General features: G+C 39.8%; 1 protein-coding gene across 1 annotated transcript in view; it reads right to left on the bottom strand.

The window, feature by feature from the left end:
* Positions 1-380: 380 nt before the first annotated feature.
* The window catches only part of ZNF248 (zinc finger protein 248), a 363,665-nt gene continuing 353,885 nt past the window's right edge, over positions 381-10,160 (bottom strand). Inside the window, exon 8 of the mRNA XM_011960789.1 lies at positions 381-3,108. Within this exon, the coding sequence (XP_011816179.1) occupies positions 2,773-3,108 (336 nt within the window). The 3' untranslated portion in view covers positions 381-2,772. The remainder of the gene's footprint in view (positions 3,109-10,160) is intronic.

Here is a 10,160-nt window from a genome sequence, read left to right as displayed (position 1 = left end):
AGAACTAAAAATAGAGCTACTGTACAGTCCAGCACTCCTAGGTATATACCTAAAAGAAAGGAAATCAGTATATTGAAGAGATATCTGGACTCCCATGTTTATTGCATCACTGTTCACAATAGTCAAGATTTGGAAGCATCCTAAGTGTCCATCAACAGACGAATGAACAAAGACGACGTGGGCTGAGCACAGTGGTTCACGCCTGTAAACCTAGTACTTTGAGAGGCTGAGGTGGGCAGATCACTTGAGGTCAGGAATTCAAGACCAGCCCGGCCAACATGGCGAAACCCTGTCTCTACTAAAAATACAAAACCTAGCCAGGTATGGTGGTGCATGCCTGTAGTCCTAGCTACTTGGCTGAGGCACAAGAATTGCTTCAATTTAATTTAGACAATGTTTATTTCATATTTTACTGCTACATTCCATCAAGAAATTTCTTGTTTTGATGTTATGACAAGTTAGCAAGTAAAAACCACATTTCTTTGAAAAAATACTTCTAAGCTCAGGCTCTTAACATATAAATATAATGCACAAAATAAATATACTGCAAAAAAACCCCACCCACCTACAAATTGCTGTATGCATAATTTCTGAAACATGTAATATTTATAAAAGCATAACTCTACATTGCTTTTATTTTCAGCTCTAAGTAAAAGAAAAACTTACTCTGTAAAGTGATAGATCACAGGCTCAAGGGCATAAGGTGTCTGCCACAGCTACTCAACCCTGCTGGGGTAGTGCAAAGACAGCCACAAGTCAAACATGAACAGATGTTTTTGTTTGTATTTGTGTTTTCAATACTTTATTTATGGACACTGAAATTTGAATATCATATAATTTTCATGTGTCACAATATTCTTTGATTTTTTTCAACCATTTAGAAATATAAAATCCTTCTTAGCTTGCAGGATACAAAAATGGGTAGTGGGCCAGATCTGTCTGATGGACCGTCATTTGTCAAACCCTGACTTAGTGTAGTCAGGATCTGCTCCTAAATCACTTCTAGGAAAACAAACAAACAACAAACAACCAAATCAAGGCACTGGCAGCAAGAAAGTGGGGGATGAATGTTGGGTAGCCAACCTTTTTTTTTTTTTGCAGTGTAATTCACAAAATACAAATAATGATGATAACCTCTAACATATAGCTCTTGTGTCTCAGACACTATTCTAAGTGCTTTGAAAATTTCAACTCATTTAGACCTCAAAGCAATCCTAAGATGTTGTCACTATCACTACTCTTTTATGGGAAGGGAATTGAGGCACAGAGATATTAAGTAACATGCCCCAGGCTGGAATTGGGGCCCAGGCAGCAGAAGTCCAGAGTCCACCCCCTTAACTATGTCATGTTGCTTCTGTGAGGAAGAAAAAGTTGGTGAAGAACACTTAGGACTCTCAGACAAAATACAAATGCAGATAGCTCTGCTCCCTGCTCATACATCAACAGTAAGATACATAATACTTCTTACATTGTGCTATTTGTTTTCATTGTGTAGACTGTAATAAATATTACTGTTTTTAGCTGTTTAAAAACAGCTCAGGCTTTTGCTATATATAAATGTGTCCCTAACGCAAAACTTGGCTGACATTTGAAAATTTTACAAAAACATTTTAACTTCTTTTTGAAGGATTAGTTTAGTACCACTGTCTATATCCATTTACAAACACCAAAAAAATAGGAGAAAAAGAAGCCTTATAATTTAAAAGGAATACTACACTTACAATACAAATATTAACAAGAGTCACTAGTGAGACTTAATGTGCAACATCTTCATACACATAATAGTTACTGAACTAAGGTTACCTATTTCCCTATGCACAATTATGGATGGATTCCACATGCACATTGAACATCCGTAAGTTACATGTTATAGCACACTCACATACAAAGTCCTATATACTAAAAGACATTTAATGTATGTTTAATGATGTTGCCTGATAATTTGTGCTTTTTAAATGCTTCATGTATGTAGACATTTGCAGGTTTCCTTTTAAAATAGAACAATCTTGGCATCAGATCTGCGACATAATTTCTAGTATAACTGTTTCCCTCAGTACAAATTATTTGAATTTTTGTTGAACACCTTCCAAATATTTAAAATATCTATCCAAGTACCAGTGATCTGACATTGAATGAAACAGCAATTCTTAATAAAGGTTTCTATATCTACCACTGTCTTTGCAGTTATCCCTTTGAATTCTTTAGTATATGAGCTCCAATTGTGTAAAGAGATTTCTGGATACTCAAGGAGCTTCTCACTCTTGAACTTTTGGATGTCTACAGCTGGCTGCCCTGACAGAAAATGTATTGACATTCGTTTTACTTACAGGATTTCTCTCCTGTGTGATTTCTATGTTGCAAAACAAAAGTATGACTTCTGAAAGGCTTCCCTCCTGTTTTACAATTTGCATGACTTCTGCCATTTATATTATCTAGAATTTAGAAAAGTCTACAATATGATAAAATTTTCTCCCAAATAAATGTACAGAATTTCTCTCTATGTATTTGCTGATACACAGAGAGAGCAAAGATTGTAGCTGAAAATTTTCCTATATTGAGGCCATTCATAAGGTATACCTCTTGTGTGAATTATCTGATTGTTCTGAAGGATGAATTCAGTCAAGAGAATTTCTCAACTCATCTTGCTTCTCAGCCTTCCTCTTCTTTGTGTGTGTCTTCTGATGTGCAGTGAGTTGTGACTTCTTCTGGATAAAGGTTTCCCCACACTCTTGGCACTCATAGGGCTTCTCCCCTGTGTGTTTTCTCTGATGTTTAATAAAATGTGACTTCTGAGAAAAGGACGTCCCACATTCCTTGCATGCATAGGGCTTCTCTCCTGTGAGTCCTTTGATGTAATCTGAGGACCGAATTCACAGAGAAAGATTTGCCACATTCTGTGCATTCATAGGGCTTCTCCCCTGTGTGTTTTCTCTGATGTTTAGTGAGGTCTGATTTATAGTAAAAGGTTTTCCCACATTTATTACATTCAAAGGGTTTCTCCCCTGTGTGAGTTTGCTGATGTACTGTGAGGGCTGACTTCTGGTAGAAGCATTTCCTACATTCCTTACATTCATAGGGTTTCTCTCCTGTGTGAGTTCTCTGACGATCCTCACTTCTCTGTATCACTTTGTCCTCCTAAATTGCTTGAGTTTGTCTCTGAATCTATACCTCAGAAATATTACTCAAATGTTGACACATTGTTATAAAATATATACATATATATATATATATATGTATTTTTTTTTTTGAGACAAAGTCTGGCTCTGTCGCCCAGGCTGGAGTGCAGTGGCGCAATCACGGCTCACTGCAACCTCCGCCTCCTGGGTTCACACCATTCTCCTGCCTCAGTCTCCCGATTAGCTGGGACTACAGGCACCTGCCAGCACGCCTGGCTAATTTTTTGTATTTTTAGTAGAGACAGGATTTCACTGTGTTAGCCAGGGTGGTCTCGATCTCCTGACCTTGTGATCTGCCCGCATCGGCCTCCCAAAGTGCTGGGATTACAGGCGTGAGCCACCGCATCTGGCTAAAATATACTTTTAAAATCACATTTGTGGCCTCGCACGGTAGCTCACACCTGTAATCCCAGTATTTTGGGAGGCTGAGATGGGAGAATCATTTGAGGTCAGGAATTTGAAACCAGCCTAGCCAACATGGGGAAACCTTTCTCCACTAAAAATACAAAAATTAGCTGGGCATGGTGGCAGGTGCCTGTAATCCCAGCTACTCAGGAGGCTGAGGCAGGAGAATCACTTGAACCTGGGAGACAGAGGCTGCAGTGAGCCGAGATTATGCCACTGCACTCCAGCTTGGGCAACAGAGCGAGACTCCATCTCAAAAAAAAAAACAAAAACATTTGTTTGTATCAATGTCATTGTCTACTTTATGACAAAACAGGCAGTAACCTATTTAGCATTGCTTTCATGCCATCAGTGCAAGTATCAACAGTGTAAAAGGTAATCTATATCTTAGCACTCTGAGTCTCAACCTCATAGACCCCTTGAGAGGGTCTTGGAGCTCCCAGGGATCTACAGACCACATTTTGAGAATTGCTGTTTTATTCAAATGGTATTTTGCCTGAAGGTGATTTTTAACTATTTCTACGTTTCTAATTTAGTATATGGGTTCTCATTCATAAAACTCATTAAACACACACACACGCACGGTGAAACAAAGTAAGGGCTAAATAAATGACTCACCTGGAGCTTGTTCATTTTCTGCTGCTCTTGGGAAAGGCTGAAAACTACAAAGCCAGAGCAGAAATCATAAGGGACCTTATCTGGCAGTTCCAGGAATCACCAGTGAGAAATTTCCATACAACATTTTAGCAAAACCTTTGAGAAAACGTCCCTTTGACCCATTAGAAAGAATAGTAAGGAGCATGATGAAGTAGCACCCACCTGTCCACTTCTGACTCTGATATAAATCTTGATGAGCCTGGGACATTTTTGAGTGAATCTACACATTTCTTTCCTATTGGCTGTTTTGAAAATTATGTTTCCATTTTCTGAATAACACAAAAGAATTGAAACTTAAATATCCAATAATGACAGATTGAATAACATGTATGATATATCCAGTGTATGGAGCCCTTTGCTGACACTATAAATGATGTTGAAGAGATATATTTATTGGCACATAAAAGGTAATTAAGTTACATATTATAACCACTTTTTTCCTATTATAAACCCAAGGTTAGAAAGTCTCTTCAAAGTTGTCAAAAATAGAACATTTCTTCTCCCTAAATTGCAATTTCTCAAAAACCACTTCTCCAAGAACCTTCTTTTGATGTACATATGATATAATGAACTTACAGACTCAGTTCTACCCTAGGCTGTGCTATTAGTATACTTAGTGATTGTCTTAGTTTCAATGTTTTTGTCTTTAAAATGAGTAGGAATTAGATAATCTTGAACAACCCTTCAGGTACCATTCTGATTCTATAAGTCTTTACCCAGGATCACCAACACAGACAGTACCAGCAATGCACTGTCCCCTCAAAACTTGGGCTAGGCCTAAGGTAAAATTTAATTAGGCCCTGATGAACTCTGACTTGAGAATCTAATCTGCTGACAGTGACACAAATCTAGCTTCTAAAATAACAGTTAGGCATCGTAATTATCAAACAAGTGCTTCATATATGTAGCAAAAGACAACTATATGTCATAATCCTAAGGCCCTTTTCATAAGCAGCAGAAACCATAAAGGGCATCCAAATTGGAAAGGAAAAAGTCAAATTATCTTTGTTCACAGATGACATGACCCCATATTTAGAAAAACATAAAGACTCCACCAAAAAAACTGGTAGAACTGATACATGAATTCAGTAAAGTTGCAGGATACGAAATCAACATTAAAAAATCAGTAGCAGGCCAGGCGCGGTGGCTCACGCCTGTAATCCCAGAATTTCTGGAGGTCAAGGTGGGTGGATCACCTGAGGTTGGGAGCTCGAGATCAGCCTGACCAACAAGGAGAAAATCCATCTCTACTAAAAGTACAAAATTAGTCAGGCATGGTGGCACATGCCTGTAATCCCAGCTACTCGGGAGGTTGAGGCAGGAGAATCGCTTGAACCAAGGAGATGGAGGTTGCAGTGAGCCAAGATCGTGCCATTTTACTCCAGCCTAGGCAACAAGAGAGAAACTCCGTCTCAAAAAAAAAGAAAAAAAGAAAAAAAAAAACAACAGTAGCATTTCCATACACCAACAGTGAACAATCTGAAAAAGAAATCAAGAAAGCAATCTCATTTACAATAGCTACCAAAAAACTCCCAACGCCTGGGAATAAATTTAACCAAAAAAGTAAAAGATGCTACAATTAAACATATAAAACAGGCTGGGCACTGTGGCTCACACCTGTAATCCCAACACTTTGGGAGGCGGAGGTGAATGGATCACCTGAGGTCAGGAGTTCAAAATCAGACTGGCCAACATGGCAAAACCCTGTCTCCACTAAAAATACACACACACACACACACACACACACACACACAATTAGGTGTGGTGGCACACTCCTGTAATCCCAGCTACTCAGGAGGCTGAGACGGGAGAATCGCTTGAACCTGGGAGGCAGATATTGCAGTGAGCCAAGATTGCACCAAACTGAGACCTTGTCTCAAAAAAAAAAAAAGAGTATAAAACACTGGTGAATGATATTAAAATGGAAAGATATCCCATGCTCATGGACCGGCGGAATTAATATTGTTAAAATGTCCACAGTACTAAAAGCAATCTACAGATTCAATGCAATCCATATCCAAATACCAATGACATTCTTCACAGAAATAGGAAAAAAATCCTAAAATTTATATGGAACCACCAAAGACCCCAAATAGCCAAAGCAATTTTGTGCAAAAAGAACAACGCTGGAGGTGTTGCACTACCAGACTTCAAAATATACTATAAAGCTATAGTAAACAAAACAGTAGGTTACTGGCATAAAAAGAGACACATAGACCAATGGAAAAGAGAACTGAGAAATAAATACACGCATTTATAGCCAATTTCATTTTTGACAAAGGCACCAAGAACATATATTGGAGAAATGACAGTTTCTTCAATAAATGGTGCTGAGAAAACTGGATATTCGTATGCAGAAGAATGAAACTAGACCCTGTCTCTCATCACATGCAAAAATCAAATGACAGTGGATTAAAGATTTAAATGTATGAGCTGAAACTATGAAACTACTAGAAGAAAACATTTGGAAATGCTTCAGAACATTTGTCTGGGCAAAAAATTTTGGTAAGACCTTAACGGCACAAGCAATAAAGTCAAAAACAGATGAATGGGATTACATCAAACTAAAAAGCTTCGGCACAGCAAAGTAAGCAATCACAGTGAAAAGACACCTAAAGAATTGGAGAAAATATTTGCAAACCACCCATCTCACAAGGAATTAATAACCAGAATATATAAGGAACTCAACAGCCAGAAAACAAAATATTTGATTTAAAAAAATTGAACAAATGATCTGAACAGACATTTCACAATAGAAGACATACAAATGGCTAATAGGTATATGATAAAAATGTTCAACATCACTAATCGTCAGACAAATGCAAATCAAAACCACAATGGGATATCATTTTACCCCTTAAAATAGCTATTATAAAAAAGGCAAAAGAAAAAAAAAAAACCAATGCTGGGGGATATGGAGAAAGGAGAACCCTCATACACTCTTGGTGGCAATGTAAACTAGCACAGTCACTATGGAACAGTATGGAGGTTCCTCAAAAAATAAAAAACAGAATTACCATATGATCCAGCAATCTCACTGCTATGTGTACATTCAAAAGAAAGGAAATCAGTATATTGAAGAGATCTCTGCACTCCCATTTTTATCGCAGCACTATTCACAATAGTCAAGATACAGAATCAACCTAAGTACCCATCAATGCATGAATAGGTAATGAACATTGTGGTATATATACACAATGGAGTATTATTCAGCCATAAAAAGAATGCAATTTTGTCACTGAAACAACAAAGATGGAACTGGAGGACATTATGTTACATAAAATAAGCCAGGCACAGAAAGACAAATATCATGCTCTCACTCATACATGGGAGCTAAAATAGTTGCTCTCATGAAGGTAGGAAGTAGAATGATGGTTACCAGAGGCTGTGAAGGGAAGCAGGGAGTGAGGCATGAAGAGAGATTAATGGGTACAAAAATAGGTAGAAGGAATAAGTCTTAGTGTTTGATAGCACAGTATGGTGACAAGTGTTAACAATAATTTATTGTGTATTTCAGAATAGCTAGATTTGGAATATTCACAAAACAGAGAAATACATGAGGTGGTGGATACTGTATTTCATCATCACACATTGTATGCATATGTCAAAATATCACATGTACCCCACAAATATGTACATTATGTACCAAAAAAAAAAAAAAGGAAAAACTAAAATAAGCAGCAAAAACCACTTCCAGCTAGCATGGTGCTTACAAAATACCTAAGCTCAGTTATCAGCCAATGAGAGGAATTATCATATCACCACCATAAAATTGTGGAACTGATGAACTGCAGTTTTCATCTTTAAAAAAAATTCTTTGTCCCATTTCCTCTCTTCAGAAACTAGCATCTGGGATGGATGGGATTCCCAGCTTCTGTAAAATGCAAAATTGAGGGCTCAAATTGTGGTTTCAATTTACAAGTTTCACAGTCCTCTAAGAAGAGACTAAGGTTTAGGGATCCAGGAAGGCCTTAAATAATTAACCTTTTGACTCAAGGGCTTTGAAGATTCCCCCAAGCATTTTTGGAAACAACACTACGTGGTAAGACTGGGTTCAGTACACTCCACAGCTACGTTCTGGTGGTGTTCAAGGGATAAATGCTGTGCTATACAAGCCAAGACTGGATTTTAGTGTGGGAAGGCGCATGAATTCAGAGAAAAAAGTGAGGATTTACATCCCACCTGCTAATACCGTGGGTAAACGAGTTTATCTCTGAATCTTTAGTAGTCACATTTAAATGGACGTGGTTAAGTCGAAAGGATGGTTACGATGATTAAATGAGCCAATAATGAAAACAGCATGTCTTGTAACAGAAGCAGCTCACCTTTATTGAGTCCTGTATCATACTTTACATCTACTACCCTATTCAGTACCCAAAGGACACCATCATTTGCCAGACGGGCATCCAGCCGCCCTGGGACCACCTCCATACGCAGGACCGCAGCCCACGTCGCTGCGGCTTCTGAGCGCGACATCTGCAGCGGCCCACGCGCCTGACGTGGCGGCTCCGGTTCACGTCATACATGCGGCTGCTCTGGGCGCCCACTGCCCCGCCACTGTAGGCCTCCTTTAGCCGCCCCTCAAGCAGATAGCGAAAACGCCATTCCCGGAAAGGGCGCCAGCGCAGACGGCCAACCTCCTAGCCAGGTGGCTCCCACACGGGGTCCTCCGCGGAGGCCGCTCCGGGGCCTGGAAGCGGCTTCCAGGCTCTAGACCCCGCCTCCCACGTCCTGCCCGCCCGCAAGGGCCTTAGTTGGACACAGCTGCAGGGGCTCGGCCTCTGCTCCCGGCCTGCGCCGAGCCAAGGTCCCGCCCTTTGCGGCCCAGCCGCGACCCGGAGGCACCAGAGTCCTCTCCCCACCCTAGGGCGTAAGACAAAAACGCCGAAGCGAGAAAGGAGATGGCATTGCACATGCGCAGAACGTTACCCGAGCCGTACACCAGAACTACGCTTCCCAGAAGGCCCGGCTGCGACTCCATCTTGGATGACGTCGTGAGGTGCGCCCTCCTCCAGCGGCCTGAGTGATTGCTGTCGGGTTTCCTGTAGCGGGCGCAGGCCTTGCTCAGTGATGGCTGCAGCGCTGCACTGCTTACGTCGGGGATTGAAGACAGAAGGCCCCCGTGAGGTGCTCCAGGGATCACTGATGGGCAGTTTTGTTAAAGTGATTGAACTCAGTGGGTGCAGGAGTACGTGGAGTAAAGAAGGATAATGTCCTGTAACCGCTTCCTCTTAGGAATGGTAGCTTTCACAATTGTGCAAACGATACGCGAATCGTAATAAACTACAAAGTATGTATAAGCTAAAACAGAAAACGAGTATACCACTTCCCAAAAGCGCTTAATGTTAGGTGTACATCCTTCTCATGAATTTACACAAGTTTTAATCTAATCATATAGAATATCATGACTATCATTTCACTAAGAAATATATATAGTCGTCCCTCCTTATCCTGGGGGTCCATATCTATGGATTCAACTAAGCTCAGATTGAAAATACTTAAAAATGACCTGGGCGGGGATGGCTTGTGCCTGTGATCTCAGCCACTTGGGAGGATCACTGGAGGCCCAGAGTTGGGAGACCAGCCTGTGCAACATAGTGAGACGTTCTCTTAAAAAAGAAATGACTTAAAATATTGTATCTTACTGAGCAGGTACAAACTTTTCCCCTCGTCATACTCTAAACAATACAGTAAAACTATTTACATAGTATTTACATTGTGTTAGGTTTACAATTAATCTAGACATAATTTAAAGTATAGGGGAGGAGGTGTGTAGGTTATGCAAATACCAGGTTATTTTCTTTTTTTTTTTTCTTAATCAAATAAGGTTTTTGTTTGTTTTTTTATTATACTTTAAGTTCTAGGGTACATGTGCATAATGTGCAGGTTTGTTACATATGTATACTTGTGCCATGTTGGTGT

Source organism: Colobus angolensis, unplaced genomic scaffold (genome assembly GCF_000951035.1).
Source record: "Colobus angolensis palliatus isolate OR3802 unplaced genomic scaffold, Cang.pa_1.0 Scaffold524, whole genome shotgun sequence".
In the NCBI taxonomy this organism is placed as follows: Eukaryota; Metazoa; Chordata; class Mammalia; order Primates; family Cercopithecidae; genus Colobus; species Colobus angolensis.
The sequence above is the reverse complement of the archived record's forward strand: the minus strand, read 5'-3'. Positions and strand labels throughout refer to the sequence as shown.